General features: G+C 42.3%; 2 protein-coding genes across 4 annotated transcripts in view; one reads left to right on the forward strand and one right to left on the reverse strand.

The window, feature by feature from the left end:
• Nucleotides 1–22,313, reverse strand: part of LOC126427022 (zinc finger protein 99-like) — a 458,738-nt gene that overhangs the window by 19,687 nt on the left and 416,738 nt on the right. The gene's annotated exons all lie outside the window — the stretch shown is intronic.
• Nucleotides 11,361–22,313, forward strand: part of LOC126427021 (neprilysin-2-like) — a 266,242-nt gene continuing 255,289 nt past the window's right edge. For 2 of the 3 annotated variants that reach the window (XM_050089183.1, XM_050089184.1), the window contains exon 1: nucleotides 11,363–11,744. In XM_050089183.1, coding sequence (XP_049945140.1) covers nucleotides 11,713–11,744 — 32 coding nt within the window. In that variant the 5' untranslated portion in view covers nucleotides 11,363–11,712. Of the gene's footprint in view, nucleotides 11,745–22,313 lie in introns of all 3 variants that reach the window. The other variant, XM_050089185.1, reaches the window with a different exon arrangement.

A 22,313-nucleotide genomic window follows, 5' to 3' on the forward strand; every position in this document is an offset into this window, starting at 1 on the left:
GCTGTAACGGATTGTGCAGCCACGTCTCGATCCGTGAGTCAACAGATGCGGACGTTTGCAAGACAACAACCATCTGCACGGACAGTTCGACGACGTCTGCAGCAGAATGGACTATCATCTTGGAGACCATAGCTGCGGTTACCCTTAACGCTGCATCACAGATAGGAGAGCCAGCGATGGTGTACTCAACGACAAACCTGGGTGCACGAATGGCAAAACATCATTTTTTAGGATGAATTCAGGTTCTGTTTAGAGCAACATGATGGTCGCATCCGTCTTTGGAGACATCGTGGTGAACGCACATTGGAAGCGTGTATTCGTCATCACCATCTACATCTACATCTACATTTATACTCCGCAAGCCACCCAACGGTGTGTGGCGGAGGGCACTTTACGTGCCACTGTCATTACCTCCCTTTCCTGTTCCAGTCGCGTATGGTTCGCGGGAAGAACGACTGTCTGAAGGCCTCCGTGCGCGCTCTAATCTCTCTAATTTTACATTCGTGATCTCCTCGGGAGGTATAAGTAGAGGGAAGCAATATATTCGATACCTCGTCCAGAAACGCACCCTCTCGAAACCTGGACAGCAAGCTACACCGCGATGCAGAGCGCCTCTCTTGCAGAATCTGCCACTTGAGTTTGTTAAACATCTCCGTAACGCTCTCACGGTTACCAAATAACCCTGTGGCGAAACGCGCCGCTCTTCTTTGGATCTTCTCTATCTCCTCCGTCAAACCGATCTGGTACGGATCCCACAATGATGAGCAACACTCAAGTATAGGTCGAACGAGTGTTTTGTAAGCCACCTCCTTTGTTGATGGACTACATTTTCTAAGCACTCTCCCAATGAATCTCAACGTGGTACCCGCCTTACCAACAATTAATTTTATATGATCATTCCACTTCAAATCGTTCCGCACGCATACTCCCAGATATTTTACAGAAGTAACTGCTACCAGTGTTTGTTCCGCTATCATATAATCATACAATAAAGGATCCTTCTTTCTGTGTATTCGCAATACATTACATTTGTCTATGTTAAGGGTCAGTTGCCACTCCCTGCACCAAGTGCCTATCCGCTGCAGATCTTCCTGCATTTCGCTACAATTTTCTAATGCTGCAACTTCTCTGTATACTACAGCATCATCTGCGAAAAGCCGCATGGAACTTCCGACACTATCTACTAGGTCATTTATATATATTGTGAAAAGCAATGGTCCCATAACACTCCCCTGTGGCACGCCAGAGGTTACTTTAACGTCTGTAGACGTCTCTCCATTGATAACAACATGCTGTGTTCTGTTTGCTAAAAACTCTTCAATCCAGCCACACAGCTGGTCTGATATTCCGTAGGCTCTTACTTTGTTTATCAGGCGACAGTGCGGAACTGTATCGAACGCCTTCCGGAAGTCAAGAAAAATAGCATCTACCTGGGAGCCTGTATCCAATATTTTGCTGGGTCTCATGAACAAATAAAGCGAGTTGGGTCTCACACGATCGCTGTTTCCGGAATCCATGTTGATTCCTACATAGTAGATTCTGGGTTTCCAAAAACTACATGATACTCGAGCAAAACACATGTTCTGAAATTCTACAACAGATCGATGTCAGAGATATAGGTCTATAGTTTTGCGCATCTGCTCGACGACCCTTCTTGAAGACTGGGACTACCTGTGCTCTTTTCCACTCATTTGGAACCTTCCGTTCCTCTAGAGACTTGCAGTACACGGCTGTTAGAAGGGGGGCAAGTTCTTTCGCGTACTCTGTGTAGACTCGAATTGGTATCCCGTCAGGTCCAGTGGACTTTCCTCTGTTGAGTGATTCCAGTTGCTTTTCTATTCCTTGGACACTTATTTCGATGTCAGCCATTTTTTCGTTTGTGCGAGGATTTAGAGAAGGAACTGCAGTGCGGTCTTCCTCTGTGAAACAGCTTTGGAAAAAGGTGTTTAGTATTTCAGCTTTACGCGTGTCATCCTCTGTTTCAATGCCATCATCATCCCAGAGTGTCTGGATATGCTGTTTCGAGCCACTTACTGATTTAACGTAAGACCAGAATTTCCTAGGATCTTCTGTCAAGTCGGTACATAGAATTTTACTTTCGAATTCACTGAACGCTTCACGCATAGCCCTCCTTACGCTAACTTTGACATCGTTTAGCTTCTGTTTGTCTGAGAGGTTTTGGCTGCGTTTAAACCCGGCGTGATGGTATGGGGTGCCATTGGTTACACGTCTCAGTCACCTATTGTTCGTACTGACGGCTCTTTGAACAGTGGACTTTACATTTCAGATGTGTTACGATCCGTGGCTCTACCCTTCATTCGATCCCTGCAAAACCCTACATTTCAGCAGGATAATGCACGACCGCATGTTGCAGGTCCTGTACGGGCCTTTCTGGGTACATAAAATGTTCGACTGCTGCTCTGGCCAGCACATTCTCCAAATCACTCACCAACTGAAAACGTCTGGTCAATGGTGGCCGAGCAACTGGCTCGTCACAATACGCCAGTCACTACTCTTGATGAACTGTCGTATCGTGTTGAAGTTGCGTGGGTAGCTGTACCTGTACTCGCCATCCAAGCTCTGTTTGACTCAATGCCCAAGTGTATCAAGGCCGTTATTACGGCCAGAGGTGGTTATTCTGGGTACTGATTTCTCAGGATCTATGCACGCAAATCGGGTGAAAATGTAATCACATGTCAGTTCTAGTATAATATATTTGTGCAATGAATACCGGTTTATCATCTGCATTTCTTCTTGGTGTAGCAATTTTAATGACCAGTAGTGTATATTACATGAACGTGTGATGTCTGTTCTTTCGGACATGTTCAAAAGAATGAACACTACGCGTTCACAAAACTGATTCGCCTCGATGGGTCATGAACCCACCACCTTCAGTGCACACGCACAATCTCATTCGACCTCCCACCGAAATCTCACCGTAGCGAGTATGGACGGTGACTGGCGATCGGTGGCGGTGGCTGGGAATGTGGGCTGGCCAGGAGGGGTTTCGGGATAATCCGAACAAGTTCGATGAACACTATGTGTGGAAGACGCAGTGGTTAACGCAAATGCCTCGTCTGCAGGAGATTTCAGGTTCGAATCCCAGTCTGACACCCATTTTCACTCATCTCCAATGATTCCACATATAGTCTCGTTCTTTTCTTCCCCCTCCACTTTTACTCTACACAATCCTACTATACTTTTGAAGTGAAGTGTAGAACAATGAGAATTTCAGCACAAGTGATTATTCTTTGGAGCTAAATGCAAACAACGTTAATTTTATTGTAAAGTTCATATTATAACAATAGGAAGAGAACATCATAACAAATACATTTAGTTATGGTACAGATCATCCCTGATTGCAGTTTCTGGTGCTAGGGATGATTTACACAGACAATAGTTTAGCAAGCTATTTAGGGCAGTGGCACTGACAGCAACTGCTCGAATGCTCAGTCGTTGGCCCGTAAGGGCACAGTACAACATCACATCACAGACTGTCGTCTCCATGTGAAGGTGCCTGGCACATCCACAACGGTATCTGCAGTGACAGCAGTCCAAGTGACGAGGTGTTTTTCTGTTTCCACAACGGTTTTCCGACACCAGGTGCCTCCTGTGTCCACACAGGAAGGAATCGAGACACGTGATCTCAGGTGACCTGGGACGCCAGGCCACAGGACCTCCTGAGTCAGTCCATGGATTCTCGAAGGTGGCTCGCAGACGATTCCTCACAGGGATGCGGAAATGGGATGACACATCTTTCACCTAACATTCAGAGGTACATCCTCCAAGCAATTCTGGCCACAAATTTTTCACGAACATGGGATATTTCCATCCGTTGAGGTGAAATGTGAGAATGTATGGTTCGTTCAACCTATCACCAAGAACGCAGGTCAACACATAACACCACATAGCTGTTGATGAGCTCTTAGTCAACTACCTAGTGAATCCACATGTGCCAAAGATTGTAATTGTGGTTATTGAAACAACTTTGACTTTCCCATTCAGCGACATTGACACAACAGATTACGTTACCAAAACTAACAAAACGTTCGGTAACAGTGCAAGATAACTTCAGATACAATACGTTCCTTATCGAAATATACACTGACGTAAAAAAAGGATAACATCGAGAAGGAGTTGTGCCACATAAACGAAAGTTGTTGGACGTGTTTGTACGTCTGAAAGATGAGGTATATTCAAATGCAAATGGAGAAATCCATTGAGATAAGCGGCTTTGACAATTAACAGAGATTGTGAACAAGTATCTCGAAAGCGGCGAAGCTGGTCGAATGTTCACACGCTACTGTCGTGAGGACAGGCAGAAGGACAGTGAAACTACCACTAGGCGGTAAATAGGTGGACGACGACGACTCTTCACACAGTGTGGGGTTTGGAGGCTTGTCTGTTCTGTAAAGTAGGACAGATGGCGATCTTTGGCATCTCTGACGATAGAGCACGAAGCTGGTGCACACCGTTCATCCAACGTTGTCGAACATGAAATTCTGCAGCACACCACACATTTTTACCCTACGTCATCGTCAAGTACGGTCGCAGTAGGCATGGGGCCATCTGGATTCGCTCGTCCATCAGTTGAAACTGCTGTGAGCGAAACACGTTTTTGCTACACTGGGTCGCTCGTCGTGTCCAGAAACGCCGTCATCGAAGCGAACGGCGCCTCGAAACGTGCAGGCTGGTGGGAGCAGCATTATGCTATGAGAGACATTCTCCTGCGCATGCATGGGACCAGTGGTAGTAATCGAAGACACGTTGACAGCTGCGAACCACCTGCATCCCTTCTCGCTCAATGTCTTCCCCGACTGCGACGTCATCTTTCAGCAGTGTAACTGTCCATATCTCAGAGCCATAAGCGTGCTACAGTGGTTTGAGGAGCATTGTAGTAAACTCATGTTGATGTGTAGGCGACTAAATTCGCCTGATGTAGATCCTATAGCAACCATTTTGATCACTATCGGGCGCCATCACCGCGTACGCAAATCAGTGGCCCGTCAGCTCTGAAGTGCGTACGGAATTACTTGGCTCCTAGCTCTGCAGACGGCGTGGAATGAGAGGGTACGAAGGTAATGGTGGTGGCTGCCTTGCGGACGAGCAAAGCGCGATAGCCGAGGTAAGTTCTACAGCTCAAGTCCTCACACAGTAACCCTGCTCAACTCCTAAGCTGCAGCAACCGAGTCTGCAGGTGATCGTACTAACACCTTATGTCCATACGAGCAATACATCGCCAAGTGTATACTCCGTTTGGAAAAGACAGAACACCTTGAACGACTGGAGATAGAACGTTCGTATTCACAGGACATTCACATTCGTATTTTCTGCAGAAATGATTAGCATTTGAGCCATGTCGGCCCGCGGGTCAACATCGGTATAGCGGCACAACATCACCGACCAGTAAAACGCACCTGCGGCTCTCTTTGTTGTTATAAACCGAAGGTACTGGATCAGAGTGACCTGAGCAAACGTGCAGGATTCCTCTGAGATGTATGCGTGAACCGTACTGTCAAATAAGTGAGCTTCAAAGAGGGCGCATTACTGTCTTGAGACAATGTGATGCATCCATCCAGGAAATTACTGCTCTCGTGGGACGAAGCGTTTCGGCAGTGTAGCGGGTGGGTGCAGAGTGGTCCACGGAAGGCCGAAGATCACGACGAGATGGGTCAGGACGCACCACCCACACCAACCTCTCGAGGAGATCGACATTTCATCCGAATGGCATTGTAGGACAGATCTGCGTCCTCCTCGGGTCTGGAGCAACAGTGCAACTGTGGAACACACCGTACGCCATCAGGGCTGACAGTCCGTCGCCGTTTATTACGGCATGGATTACGTGCTCCTCGACCACTTGTCGACCTACCTTTGACGAATGTGCAGAAACATGTCAGACGGCAATGGTGTGTGGAACGACGTCACTGCGGACAGGGATCGTATGAGATAGTGTTTTCGGGCGAATCCAGGTTCTGTGTCTTTGAAAATAAAGGTAACTTTTTAGTTTATCGCAGACTGGAGGAGCGGCATCACAGTGACTGCATTTGCACAAGACGTATAGCACCAACTTGAGACCTTATGCTGGGTGTGCCATTGGCTACAACCACAGATCACAGTTGGTGCCTGTCCAGGGCACTGTGACCATTGTGACCCAAGTGAATGACATCCTGTGACCTGTAGCCATACCCTTTCTGCACAACACCTCGGACGTCATTTCTCAGCAGTACAATGCATGACCACATGTTGCTACATGAACACATGCCTTATCGGTGTGACTGGATGTCAGGCTTTTACCCTGGCACGCCAGATAACCAGACTTGTCACCAATGGAAAATGTGAGGGATGTGGGGCAGTGCTGTGACCCAGTGCCGACCACCACAGGTGAACTATTGGATGAGGTGAATGCAGCGTGGGTGGCTGTAGCACACTACGCCATTGGCGCCTTACACGCATTGATGCCATAACACATGGAACAAGTTATCAATGGCGGACCTTGTGCCTAACGGGATACAGGGCACATGCTGAACCGAAGTCACTGACATGCTAATCATTTCTGCAGAACATATTAATGCATATGTTCCGTGAGTGTGGGCGTTCTGTCTCTGGTCGTTGAGGGTGCTCCGTTTTTTCTGAACGTGAGTGTACAAATTTTCAAAGTCCATAATGTCTGACTAGAGACTGAAACTAAAAAAATCATCACCTAAACAATGGATCAATCAAAGGAAAATAACACTCCAAGCACACACGGCAAGAAGCAACTCTCATAAGACTAAAAAAGGGAGAAAATTTTAGTTTATAACCTCGCACAAGCGACACTGATTACATGAAAAACATGAAGAGCATTATTTACTGGCTTTCATTGAATCGCTGCCGTCAAAAGATAAGGATCGAAATCCATTCTCGTCATTGGTGTCGCTAGAATCGCTTGCATAAAAATCAATAACAACTTCTCCTATTTCGTCTGTTAATTATTCATGCTCAGTACCTTTCTTTCCGGTCCGCCCCAATACCTGAATTGTCAGCGCGTTGGAATACCACGCACGGGGTGCGCGGCTTCGATTCCCGGCTGGGATGGGAGATTTTCTCCCCACAGGGACTGGGTGTTGTGCTGCGCTCAACATCATTTCATCCCCACTGTCGACGCGCAAGTCGCCCCATGTTGCGTCGTACTCAGTAAGACTTGCACTTGGCAGCTGAACTTCCTGCCTGGGAACTCTCGGCCACTGAAGCCATACACTCATTTGCATTTTACTTTTCTTTCCGACATCTTCCATATGACTTCAAACTGCTTGCCATTTTAGCTCACTCACAGAGGAAAATCTTTCCTCAGCCGTCTTCCATACATCTCCGAGCTTAAAAGTAGCGTTCTCGACAGCCACTCAGTTCTTTACTTGTGTCCATACAATTTCTGTTGCACTTGCTCCTACCAAGATGAGTGCGGGGCTTATTTTATACCCACATCTTGAGAATATTGTAGTCTAGTCAGATATTTTATATTTTATATTTTGTAAAATTATTATTTACCGTTTTAATGAATTCTTCTATAAAAATTCCATATATACTTCAAAATTGAACCCAAAATTTTAGTCTCTTTACAGATGTCACTTTTCCCACTGACTGTTGTATTCAATATTTCCACGATCGGGATATGATTTAACACATCAACATTTCTTTAAAAAGTAGCAATGAGCTAAATTTGCATTTTTAAACTTTTTGTGGGGGGTCATGAAGTCGGTCGCACACATTATTGAAAGTGCGTTTATTTTGCTAAGAGTGGGCTAAAAGGCGTTTCCCGCTTCTAGACCATACTTACACATCAGTAGCTCTTCAAAGAGTATGTTGTTAACATAGTTCAGTAACAATTAACAAATTTTGTTTTTGTTTTTTAGTTTTTAATGAACCATGTGCCTTGCCGTTGCTGATGTGGATTCTGTGCCTCGGTGATACAGATAGCTCTATCGTAGGTACAGCCACAACGGAGGGGTATATATTGAGAGGCCACCTTGTGGTTCCTGAAGAGGGGCAGCGCGGGCTTTTCAGTAGTCTGGACGATTGACTGACGTGGCCTTGTGACATCAACCGCCTTGCGAATGGCTGGCAGCAAGGGGGAATCATAGCCGTAATTTTTCCTGAGTGCATGCAGCTCTACTGCATGGTTAAATGATGATGGCGCCCTCTTGGATAAAATATTCCGAAGGTAAAATAGTCCTCCATTCGGATCTCTGGCTTGGTGACTACTTAAACAAAAGTGGTATTCCATGGATCACAGTGTGGAATCCTAGTCCCTTAATTGGGCAGGTAGGTTAGAAAATTTAGAGGGGTAAATTGATAGTTTAAAGTTAGATATAGTGGGCTTTCGTGAAATTCAGTGGTGTGAGAAACAGGACTTCTGGTCAGGTGAATACAGAGTTATAAATACAAACTCAAATAGAGGTAATGCAGGAGTTGGTGTATAATGAATAAGAAAATATGAATGTGGGCAAGCTACTATTGAAAACATAGTGAGCGCATTATTGTAGCCAAGATAGATACGGAGCCACAGCCTATCACAGACTAGCTCTGTAGGTGATGAAACTGAAGAAATGTATGATGAGGTAAAAGAAATTATTCAGATAGTTAAAGGAGTCGAAACTTTAATTGTGACAGTGGACTGGAATTCAGTACCGTAGGGGGAAGAGGAAGAGAACGAAAAATAGCGGGTGACTATGTACTGGGGGCAAGGAATTAAAGAGGAAGCCGCCTGGTAGAGTTTTGCACAGAGCATAATTTAATTATAGCTAACACTTGGTTTAAGAATCATGAAAGACGATTGTACACATGGAAGACACCTGGAGACACCGGATGGTTTAGAATTGATTATATAACGGTAAGACAGATATTTAACAACCAGATTTAAAATTTTAAGACATTTCAATGGGCAGATGTGGACTCTGACCACAATTGATTGGTTATGAACTGTAGATTAAAACTGAAGAAATTGGAAAATGGTAGGAATTTAAGGAGATGGCACCTGGATAACTTAAACGAACCAGAGGCTGTTGAGAGCTTCAAGGAAGCGTCAGACAACGGTTGACTAGAGCAGGGAAAAGGAATACAGCAGAAGGTGAATGGGCAGCTTTAAGAGACGAAATAGTGAGGATAAGAGAGGATAAAAGACAAAGCCTGGTAGGATCTCTTCTACAACAGATAATATTAACACGTGAACTCGAAAACTGAAGTACTTCTTTTTAATAGTAATTGTACAGGGAGGACAACGATCTTCATATAATTCGAAAGGTACTTTGCCATAGATGTGCACAAAGAAAAAATAATCTGTGTCTTTATCTGTTAAGAGTGGAAAATGGAAGCAGAAGCTTTCGCATTCGTAACACTGATGTTACATTCTCTATCACGCGTTAAAATCTCCAATATCTAAACGTCGAAAACTCAAGGACTACCACCCTCCGCCCTGCGCACCGATCAGGTACAATGGTAGAAATGACACACGGAAGCGACATTTCGTGAAATCGCATTCTAGGGGCTTTCATGTTTACATGGTTTATTTGCAGTAAAACATGCGTACAGTACAGCTAGCATGCGACAACTGCTAGTTCGATGATGTTGCCAGCAGTGAAAATTAACATATAGTAGTAACAGTAGTAACAAAGTCAGTAAACAACTGTCTGCCTCAGGCTGTAACAGCAGCCTGTAACACTTACATCGATTAGGAGTAGATTTATTTTATGTAACTGTGTATTTGCAATTTATGAAGTGTGTATTCTGTTTTGTTTAAACTCCTTCCTCTATTGTGACAAAATTAGGGTTTTCTAATGTATATATGAAAAAAGCAAAAGAATATGTTGAAATGATAAATTATTATAATATGGATATGTCCATGAAAAGAAAATATTTGTTAAAAGCTGGTTCATACTTAAGGAAATTGTATCTGTAACAAGTAAACGCTGTAGGGAAGTCCCTCCGCAACGAAAGTGGCATGGCGCGATGTAAAAGGTGGGCTTGGCGGTCGAACTGGGCGGCTCCTTTGTGTGAACGATACGCAGTACGTGACCAGCCTTAGCACGGTACACTTCGACGGTGCTAAGAGAGGCAGTTGGAAGCTGCATTATAAGGGATTTGCCTCGGATGTGGATCTGGCTATTATTTGGTATTCGTGGCATAATGGAATGGCTCTAATACGTTGAAAATTCGACGCCAAGACGAGATTTTATAGGGCATTCGTAAATCAAGAGGCGTTCAGTTCGTACAGTTAGCCCCCATGTCGCCTGCCACCAATCTTCGCCGCTGCTTCACAAACTTCATACATTCAGTTAAGTAATGTATATGGGCACGGGCCAGTTAATTTGTGTGTTGGTTCAAAAGGCTAGAACTACTTAAACCTAACTAACCTAAGGACATCACACACATCCATGCCCGAGGCAGGATTCGAACCTGCGACCGTAGCGGTCACGCGGTTCCAGACTGTAGCGCCTAGAACCGCTTTTGCCACCCCAGCCAGCTACGTATCACAATATACTATCACACACCCAGGGAGATGTACAGAAAATACGGTAAAGCGTACCTTTTTTACACCATGTCCTAAAGTGATAAGACCATAATGGCATCGTCAAAACATATAAATAGAATCAGCATAGCATCGTCATATAGATCTAAAATAAGGTGTAGAACAGGCCGCATCGTCCACACAGTCATTATTGCAACTGGCTACTGAAGTACAGTAGCTACCAGAAATCTGTTTGTCTACATCATCCCTAGATGTCACTACTGTCAGATTAGATGTAGTCATCGTTTATGCAAAAAACATAATCGGATAAAAACACATTATGTAAAATACATGTAGCAGACTTTTAAAATTGATAACTGATCATAGAAACTCAATTGTGATACATTAAAAGACGAATACAGTTACCTGTATAAAATTATTAGAAGGAAATATATGAATAGAATAAGACCGATCCTTTTTATGGTGAATTTAGGGTCAACAATTAATATACGTATTACATTGCCTGTAGCAACCTATAAATTGTCAACGAAAGATAAAATGTCTATATGACAGCTGAAAAAAGGACAGATCAATGATCAGCGCCCTCTGTTGGGTCGGCCGCCAGGATGTTATTTAGGCGTGCATCGATCTTAAGAACTTAACCACTAGAGGGCTTTACATACAACGTGATATACCTCCCACGAGAAACTGAGAAGTTAGAAATCCCTCCAGTATGGATTAATTATCTTTAACTACGAACACTCCAATGAAATACCGCAGACATAGCCGGGAAGGAGATAAACTGGCTACACTTCCCCTCCCGCTGCCCCTTCCTTCGCCGCTACGTCGATTCCCTCATTTCACGGCCCGCTCTCGGCACAACGCCATTGGCTGTCTGTCGCCTCCCGTTACGAACATTGCTGGTCTGCGCCTTCCCATCTCTGCGCCCGGCAGTCGCCGTCGGAAGCAACAGGTGGCTGCAGTGATTGGCATCATCTTTGCTGCCGTGTCGCGCAGACACGTCTCTGACACACGTATTGAAGAGCTTTGACGGCGATAGTACGAATCGTTCGTTGTTGCTTCGTGCGTTGTATTAACTGACGCTCCGACCTTCTGACCCGAAAAGCCGACAAACTGTGACACAACGTGGAAAGTGGCACATGTTGCGAAATTATTAACTGGCCAGAGCTCGGAGTAGAGCATCGATCTTAATTTAGTTTTCTCCGCCCACGATGTCCAACAACACGACGCAGACCGTTGTAAAGTGAGTACCCTCTTTTTTTGTAGTGACTTATCTCCTCTCCTGTTATTTTTACCTGTTATTTTACCATATTTCTTAGTGTGCAACATAAGTGCCATGAATCCGCTATTTGGTTTCTATATACTGCTGGCCCTACATTATATTCAACAGCCTCCAACCGTATAATAATGCCTTAAACACTTGTGTCTGTTTCTATTTCTCCCTTTCGGACCTGAATTTTCTTCACCAGGCAGGATATTTTTTATTTATTTTCTAATGCTCATAAATAATTTTTTAATCATTATAGAAGCAAGCTGTTTATAAATATATGTATCCTTTATCATAATATACTTTATACACCCAGCTTCATTACGTGGATAAAATTAATTAATTTTGCAATACATAAATGTTGCAATACATAAATTAATCATTCAATAATTCCCATGCAAAAGAACAATAATATTCTTCAATTACACAGTGGAATACAATTAAGAATCAGCTTCGGTGTATTCTGGCGGTTACGATCAGTAGCACATGCACTTGTTGATGCTTTTATAGCAATACAGGACAAGTGGCGGCACTTGTGCATGATGTAAAGATTGAACAGTCGCAAATGTGTACGTGACGTTTCCATTGAGGGAAATTGTTTCTGTTGAAGTCAAGGTTCGAATTCAAATGGCTCTGAGCACTATGGGACTTCACAGCTGAGGTCATCAGTCCCCTAGAACTTAGAACTACTTGAAACTAACTAACCTAAAGACATCACACACATCCATGCCCGAGGCAGGATTCGAACCTGCGACCGTAGCGGCCGCGCCGTTCCAGACGAAGTCAAGGGAAATTAAAATTTAATGTACACTATTGTAACCTGAAAGGGTTAAAATACAGGTGCGACTCGTAATTTACCAATTGACCTGACAGCTAAGACAGATTTGCAATATTTTATCCGTAATTTTTTCCCTACAGCGCAATGTACCTTGGCTATATAGGCATACAGCACAATACTGTGAAACGTACGTGACACTCAGTGAGCTAAGTAGACTGGAAAGAGCAAGGCAGCGCTCAACTTCGGTGATCTGACGGGGAACGGTGCTACCACTGAGGCAAGGCCGTTGCGTTTACGGTCAATAAGGCGCATCTTAAGTTTTAGGCAATTTTTTTCAATAACATTTTTAACCATTTTTATTATTAGATTGCAAAGCCAGTCTAAAAAATGTTCTTATAAAGCCGAACTCACATTTAAGATCCTTGAAAATTGTCATCTGAACTTCCTTCTTCTTCCTCTTCATCGTCATCAAATGGATCAAATGGCTCTGAGCACTATGGGACTTAACTTCTGAGGTCATCAGTCCCCTAGAACTTAGAACTACTTAAACCTAACTAACCTAAGGACATCACACACATCCATGCCCGAGGCAGGATTCGAACCTGCGACCGTAGCGGCCACGCGGTTCCAAACTGAAGCGCTTAGAACCGCATGGCCACGCCGGCCAGGTCATCGTCATCGTTGGCCTCTTCATATACTGGGTGATTCACGAAGATATGCAAATATTTTAATGTGTTATTCTACAAGTAAAACTAAGCAAAAGGGTTCATATAAAGATAGGTCCGTAAATGTTTAGTTACGGAGTTACAGCAAAATAAAAATAAAAAGATTTTGCCGGAAATTTAGCAACTTCGCTAATATGAAGCCATCGCTAAACTTTGCAAGGTTAAAGTAAAGCATGATTTCCATTTATTTGGTTGTTATTGACCTGATGAATTTAATAAAACATGTCCCAGTCGTGTATCTGCAGTAATTTTCCAGAACATCCAGAGAAGCAAATAAGTAATTTCGTAAAATTTTTGATTGATTAACTACTTGGCCCAATTCGATTTTTAAATTCCAGACAATTGCACAAACTTTTCAACAGAAGTTGCAGAGTACTTAATTTTGGAAAAATGATGGAAATAACATTAACTGAAACGGTATGAATGTGTCAGATAATCTGCTTTTATTAATGCCATAGGCACATGAATTCCTGTTAAACCGTAAAAAACAAAGCTCAGTGTCAAGGAAGTTGTACAGTGTACATACAAATTCACAATACACTCACAATAAATATTCAAAAATGTCTCCACCGAGTTCAATGCATTTAGCTGCACGTGTATGAACAGATTTTGTTGCTCGTTTCCGTTTCACGAGGTTGCTCTTAATTTCGTCAACTGCATTCATAATTCGAGCAAATAATGCCTCACGCGTACTGACTCTGTTCTCATAAACTGTCTTTCATCCATCCCCATACACAAAAAACCACTGGTGTCAAATCGAGCGATCTGGGTGGCCATAGACATGTAGCACCACGAACAATCCATTTCTGGGGGAAATGTTCATTTAAATGTATAGTAACGGTGAAGTGTGGAGCTGCGCCGTCGTGTTGAAAATACATTTGCAATCGCGTAGCAAGTGGAACATCTTCGAGCAAGTGGGGCATTTATTCTTGAAGGAACTGTAAGTACGTCTCGCCTTTCCTCGGAAAATGAATGGTTCAATAAAGTGTGTGTTGATTAAATGATACACTTTTTGTTCATGGTAAGGATACAGATTATTGTACCTCACTGTACGCCATACCATGTTGTTGTGGTCTTCAGTCCTGAGACTGGTTTTATGCAGCTCTCCATGCTACTCTATCCTGTGCAAGCTTCTTCATCTCCCAGTACCTACTGCAACCTACATCCTTCTGAATCTGTTTAGTGTATTCGTCTCTTGGTCTCCCTCTACGATTTTTACCCTCCACGCTGCCCTCCATTACTAAATTGGTGATCCCTTGATGCCTCAGAACATGTCCTACCAACCGATCCCTTCTTCTAGTCAATGTTGTGCCACAAACTCTTCCCCTATTCTATTCAATACCTGCTCGGTAGTTACGTGATCTACCCATCTAATCTTCAGCATTCTTCTGTAGCACCACATTTCGAAAGCTTCTATTCTCTTCTTGTCCAAACTAGTTATCGTCCATGTTTCACTCATATACATGGCTACGCTCCATACAAATACTTTCAGGAACGACTTCCTGACACTTAAATCTATACTCGATGTTAACAAATTTCTCTTCTTCAGAAACGCTTTCCTTGCCATAGCCAGTCTACATTTTATATCCTCTCTACCTCGACCATCATCAGTTATTTTTCTCCCCAAACAGCAAAACTCCTTTCCTACTTTAAGTGTCTCTTTCCTAATCTAATCCCCTCAGCATCACCCGACTTAATTCGACTACATTCCATTATCTTCGTTTTGCTTTTGTTGATGTTCATCTTATATCCTCCCTTCAAGACACTGTCCATTCCGTTCAACTGCTCTTCCAAGTCCATTGCTGTCTCTGACGGAATTACAATGTCATCGGCGAACCTCAAAGTTTTTATTTCTTCTCCATGGATTTTGATTCCTACTCCAAATTTTTCTTTTGTTTCCTTTACTGCTTGTTCAATATACAGATTGAATAACATCGGGGAGAGGCTACAGCCCTGTCTCACTCCCTTCCCCACCACTGCTACCCTTTCATGCCCCTCGACTCTTATAACTGCCATCTGGTTTCTGTACAAATTGTAAATAGCCTTTCGCTCCCTGTATTTTACCCCTGCCACCTTCAGAATTTGAAAGAGAGTATTCCAGTCAACATTGTCAAAAGCTTTCTCTAAGTCTACAAATGCTAGAAACGTAGGTTTGCCTTTCCTTGATATAGCTTCTAAGATAAGTCGTAGGGCCATACCTGAGATTGTGAAATGCCTAATCGTTGAGAGATACATCGTCACCTGGTACTCGGGTTACGTTGAATAGTATCCACAATATCCTCATCATCGTCTTCACGTATCGAGTGCTCGTAGTGATTATGGACGCTAGGTAGAGCACCTGTCTCGCGTTCGAAATACTCCACTAATGCGCTAATGGTTCGTGCATTCCGAATCTTCCGAGTTGGGTAATCTCCAAACTACAGCCGTAGCATTACCATCGCATTTGCCATAAATATACATCATATCGACGTATTCCTATGTCGTAAATTTGAAAGACATCCTAATTTCATAAATAATATACAAATTACAACAGTTACTGTGTGGTTTCACTGAAACACACTGTTGTTATTATATTCTTTCACTGAACAATGCAGCAAACTAACTCGCTTCAAGGTTAGGAAACGACTGAAACAACTGACTAGCGTTGGCCAACAATGACATAAACGCTTCTACATTGTTAATGGAAAGTAAATAATCTCTGGATGTTCTGGAAAACTACTGCAGATACACGTATGGGACACTTTGTATTAGATTCACCAGATCAATAACAACAAAATAAATGGAAATTGTGCTTTACTTTAACCTCGCAAAGTTTTGCGATGGCTTCATAATAGCGAAGTTGCTAAACTACAGGCAAAACCTTTTATTAGCCGTAACTCCGTAATGAAACATTTGCAGGCCTATGTTTATATGAACTTTTTTTCGTTAGATTTACTTGTAGAATAACATATTAAAATATTTGCATATCTTCGTGAATCACCTTGTATAAGTCGGCCCTCACTGCCATCGAGAGCCGCTCTTCTTGAAATGTTTAACAAAAATGTCTTCTCTCACTCTAGACCATGACTGTTTTATCCACTGACGCACTTGTTTGATTGTAGGTCGTTTTAAAGCTCCCTTCTGCGTGAATTCAGTTGGATTTCATCCATTATCCATCTGTTCCATTCCTCTCTCATACAAACTTTAAATAGTTCATTTATCGACACAGCAAGAGCTGCAATTGCGAAGTAAGTTCTCCCGGAAGAACAGCAAGCTGTGTATCTCACTGTTTCAATTTCTCTTTCAAATATTGTTTCATATGACTACTAAACTGATCTAGCACAAGAAGAGAACTCTACTTCAATAAAGCACCTTTCTTCTACACTCTGATAATCCATTATTTCATAGCAGCCTTGTCCATCCAGTCCTTGTCATGTACGTGAGCAACAATACCTGACCGCATTTCAGAAGGTTTTGGCATTATTTTGCGCTAGAAAATGATCATTGGACTAATTTTAGTACCGTCAGCGCAGCGTGAAAGGACAACAGTGCAGTGCATTTTTTAAATGTCCACTTGTTTTTCTGGTTACAGTTTTAGCTCCTTTCATGGTAACAGTTCTGTTACTCGGCACATCAAATGTCACAGGCGTTTCACCCATATTTGCTATTCGGCTTAGTTGCACACGGGTCTTATTTCGATATGGAATAAAAACGACATGGAAAGATAATATTTTCTCTTCATACTGTTGTGGCGTTGTTTGAGATTGTTTGGTTTTGGCTCGCAAGCGAGGTTCATGGCGCTTCATAAACCTGTGTTACTCCGCCTTTAAAGTCAGTTAAGTTCCACTATAGCACTAACTTACGAGCGTGTATTTGAATGATTTTCGTATTAATTACAGTGCCATTTTGACGGTGTCCTTGAGTCGATTTCAGTATGTCCTCTTCTAGTTTTGGCCATTTTGCATTCAGTTCTCTATTTGCACATTTAGTCTTCCTCCTTTTTTTGCTGTTCTTCCTTACTAGACCGCCAATCGCGAATAGTTTTTTCTGTTGGTGGATGGTGGAGGGCCGAAATGCTGCTCAGCTGCTGTGTTTCCATGTTCTTCTGCATACGCTGTTACTTTAAGTCTATAGCGCACATCATAAGAATATCGTTTATTTCCTGCCATGAGCGAAACTAGCTACTAATATAAACATTGTACTGTTACCGAGAACACAAATCACTTTCAGTTCAAGTTCACTGTCAGCGTAGACTGCAATGACGCACCATAGGCTAGACAGTGTGTTCTGGGTTTGTGATGGCGGGGCGGGAGGCAGACAGAGTTAACAAGCTGGTGAACCCCGGCAACTCGTGTTCGTCGCATGGTGTGTACTGCTGATGGCAGCTGACCCAATTTTACAGGTAGAGATACGTTTCCCGCGGCGTCGAATATATGGCTAGTTTTAAGACTGCCGGGAATTTTAAACCAAACGCTGGAATAATTTATAGTATAAGAAGCACCTGACTTTTAGAGGCAATTTTTCGAAGGAAAACAATGCGTCTTTTATTCGTAATCGGTTCTAGCGGCGACTTGAACACCAGCTGACGACGGCGCCGGGCAAAGTTGATACTGCTTGGTCCCGTATGGCACCGACGCACGAGGGGGTATTTTGCCCTAAAAGCTGGTCAGAAGTCCACTTTTGAAATGTGAGTAATTCCCAGAATGCCTGGCTTCCTGCTGTTGTGTGATAGAAGCGGCACTGCTGAGGCGGTGTGTCGCTTGCTCATTCTGTACTGATACGCGATACAGCCAGTCTGTACTTACGTCGCGCTTGCAGTACGTCTGAAGCTCCTCTACTGCCTTGAAATCACTCTGCGTTTCTGAATGTGTTAAAATGTATTTTTACTTGAAATGTGGTGAGGAGCATATGGATTTCGAACATCCAGATATGTATTGTCATTTATAATTATTTTCATTCATACTATTTAGTACTTTTATAGTAATCTTTTTTTGTAATAGATCAGCTTTTTTCCTGAATATTTTTTAGTATAGAGTGATAGAAAAGTCATTTCTCTGGTGGAAGTTTTTTTAAAAATAGCCGCTGAATACCGCAGTTTGATTTTATGCGATTGAAGATGCAACAGATCTACTAAAGGGGCTGTCTGTACTTCGACTGTTCGTTTTCTTTTAGAGTAGCGCTGCGAGGTGTGGAATCCTTACCAGACAGGATCAACGGAATACATAGAGAAAGTTCAAAGAAGGGGAGCACTTTTGTATTATCGAGAAATAGGAGAGAGAGTGGCACTGATGTGATACAGGATTTGGGGTGTACATCGTTAGAACAGAGGCGCTTCTCGTTACGGCGGGATCTTCTCACGAAATTTCAATCACCAACTTTGTCCTCTGAATGTGAAAATACTTTGTTGGTACCGACCGACATAGGGAGACACGATCATCGTTATAAAATAAAGGAAATCAGAGTTCATACTGTGTTTGTTTTTTCCGCGCGCTGCTCGACGATGGAATAATGGAGAAAGTAGTGCCAGGCACTAAAATGTGATTTGCAGAGTATACATGTAGTCACTTACAGAAATGCCGCCTCCAGAATGAGTTCTGAAATCGTATTGGTTCTTATTCTAGGCCCTTCGGAAGTCAAAATTATGACAGCAAAAGAGAGATGTTCTGATAAAGAGTTTGTAAAAAGATTGGACTTTATGAAAAATTATGTAGTATAAGGTCCTACCTTCCCTGGAGAAGGAAAGAAAGGTTTGAAACACAAACTGTGTATAAAAAGTCAGAATTTAAAAAAACGATGGCTTGCGTGACACAGCCTGAGAGTACTTTCTTAAAAAAATAACCATAAGTGGCTGAAAAGTACCAATAACAGTACGTGTTCTAAGATTCGAATTGGTAGCCATCAAAGTCGTTCGTAGAGTTAAGGGAATGCAGTAAAAGACGTAATACACACCTACTGACAAAATATTTTGGTGCTGTAGAATTAACGTATGCCAGTCAAATCAAGTTCCGAGAAACTGGAAATGTTGAGAGTTCCAAAGTGGTTAAAAATACTTCTTCACCTTCTACAACAGGCCCTAAATACAGGCAAGCATTAGATCGGAGTCATAGAGACTTAGAAGCAAAAAAATGACTTTCACGCATCTAAACCTTGTCAATCTTTATGGAAGCCTCGCTGGAATACAAAATAATACGAGAAGCTGATAAGAAGGTACATCCCTGTTACAGCACACTTTAAGAGGTTAAAAAGCAATGCTACCTTGTGGTTTCGACGCGCAAGTTGCCGAAGTGGCGTCGGAGACCCTAGTCACAAGACATTTACATTTTACTTTGTGGCTGAATCCATCAGCAGACTGCAACATGAGTGAAGATTCAATATCTAGCTTTGTTTAATCACACATATGAGCGAATAATATTATATTAGAAAGAGGTTTCAAATGATCTTCCAAATGGTGACATAAGCGCATTGGAATTTATCATTCAAAAGGGACAGCGTCGGTTAAATTTTCTCTCGGTATGCTTTCGCGCTAGAGGCCGTAGTTTTCGAATCATTGAAGAAAAACGTACAAAATTCACTTTCAAAGTCACATCCACTCCAACATTCAGTCCGTCAGGATTTCTAGTATGCTGTTAATGACACTCCTTCCGACAACTGTACAAATATTTGTGACTGCATAAATTATATCCCACGTTCGATTTCTTTGGCATTTAGTGACTGGTCTTAATACGCCATCGGCTTAGCTGAGATCTTATAGATTGTATAAACTGTACCAAAAATTTTGTGAACTTTCAGATGGTTCAAATGGCTCAGAGCACTATGGGATTTAACGTCTGAGGTCATCAGTCCCCTAGAACTTAGAACTACTTAAACCTAACTAACTTAAGGACATCACACACATCCATACCCGAGGCAGGATTTGAACCTGCGACCGTAGCAGCAGCGTGGTTCCGGAGTGAAGCGCCTAGAACCGCTCGGCCACCGCAGCGGGCCCTTGTGAATTTTAACATCATCAAATAAATAACTACACTACTATACTCGTCAGGCTTTCTGACTGCGAAGTTACTGTACTTGTAATGCTTATGTTTGGGTCGAGTTGTCAATGTAATTAGTTTATCGTAACATTTAGAAAAGCCGTTTCACTTCATAACTCTCACGCGTACGCTTAGATTAATAATGTTCACTACGTCTCCGGCTATGCAGGTGGAGTAATAATCCAATCAACAGAGACCAAAATAGATCGAATGTCGAGAATACTTCGTGTGGTATAAATTTTTCTACATTGACTGGAGGAAGTGCTACGAACAACACACTAGAAATTCCGACTGGTGAGGGATGAGAGTGGGGATGGAGGTACGTTTGAATGTCAAATTTGTAAGTTTTTGTTCAGTAGCTCGAAAACCGTGGCCTCCAGCGAAAACGTATCCCAGTACAAAATTTATCTATATTACATCTTCTCCAAAAAAGATTCAATTAATTTTTTTCTGTAGGACTAATAGTTTGTGCGAAGCGAGCGAGAGGATATGAAAATCTCGCTCGTGAGTTTTGAAGGCCAGAACAACATTGCGGGTTGCATAAAACGATATAGTTAGGGGATCTGAATCGCCCTGCGTACCAGACCAGCATCGGAGTCGCGCTGCGTTGGATACAGGGTGCAGCAACACGCTTAGTCGGGAAGTTTCTGATCGCCCCTTGTAATCTGAAGTGTAATTCTTTTCTTAGCTTACCACTTGGTCGTGCTAATCGCTGTTTTTATGTCGTTAGGAGATATGTTCAGAAAAAAAGATTTGTCCTTTTATTTTTTTTTTTTTTTTCCAGTCCTGAATGTCGATAATTTGACTTTGACATCAACGTTACGACTTTTTCAAGATTTAGTGTCGATAGTGAAACAATGATGTTAAAGGTCCCACAACAGATTTTTTTTTTAATAGCGATGATCGTCGATCATCCCTAAATTAGTCATCTTCGCGAAAGACTGTTTATAACAGTTTCATCACGTTCCTGCCTATATCAGCGCTGTATTTCGTGAAGGTGAGCCAAAATCGGTTGATAAAAACAAAATAAAAAATTAAGAAAAAGACATTTGTGCTCTGCTCAAGGTGTGTGACGTGGCAGCTATGACGGCTCTTTGCTTAAATTTAAGAGTTCTTAAGTGGTTTTTATGGTCTCTTGGTTACGTATAACTAATAATGGTGTATGTTGAAGCGCGGTGGCTAACATTACTTAAGAGCTAGGAGAAACTAAATTGTAGAGACGTACTACAAACTACATCACAAGTTTTTCAGAACTGATTTGTAAGTGACGAAACAAAGTAAACTCTTTTATTCGCATCATATTCCTTTGCTGAATTCATTCTGATTGCTGCTCATTCCTGAATTAATTTAAGTGTATATTGGCAATATAATTGGACAGTAAAGTGCTATTCTAACTTGTGTATACTAGTTACGCAATCTCAGGCACAACTTAATTTCAAAAATACTGTCAGACGAGTGGAATACGTTACAAACAACGTTCTTGCGGTATAGTTTTGAATCGGCTTCACTAACATTTAACCACACTGCATATCTGAGAAAGAAATCCGCAATTTTCGACATTGCGTTAAAGAAGTTCGATGATTTTCCTGATAGGCAGCACAGTAAACTTTTTTCAGTGACCTTATACAAATCTCACAAGCCGAAATCACAGAGAACTTTGGCTTGGAGCGGGCTTATTTTATCAAAGACATTTATTAACATAAATTATGTTATATTAAAATGTTTTGTCTCATTAGCATTTCATACGAAAGAAGATTTTCTTGATAACAGTTTACGAAAAAAGGTACAGCAAGATTGGATTCCAGCTTTATGTAAGATTTCATTGTTATAAGTAAATAAAAGTAATCATAATCTTTCACCGCGTACAATATTTGGGCGTGACTAGTAAAATTTTAAAGAAATTTATTTTTTTAAATTTTTTTATTCAATTAGATGGTACGACCCTGCATTCCTGAACCAACACTTCACCTGCCCTCTCTGGCGCTAGTCGAGTGCAGCTACTGAGTTGTTAGGTGATGGTGCTGAGACTCTTCAT

Source organism: Schistocerca serialis, chromosome 11 (genome assembly GCF_023864345.2).
Source record: "Schistocerca serialis cubense isolate TAMUIC-IGC-003099 chromosome 11, iqSchSeri2.2, whole genome shotgun sequence".
Taxonomy (NCBI): Eukaryota; Metazoa; Arthropoda; class Insecta; order Orthoptera; family Acrididae; genus Schistocerca; species Schistocerca serialis.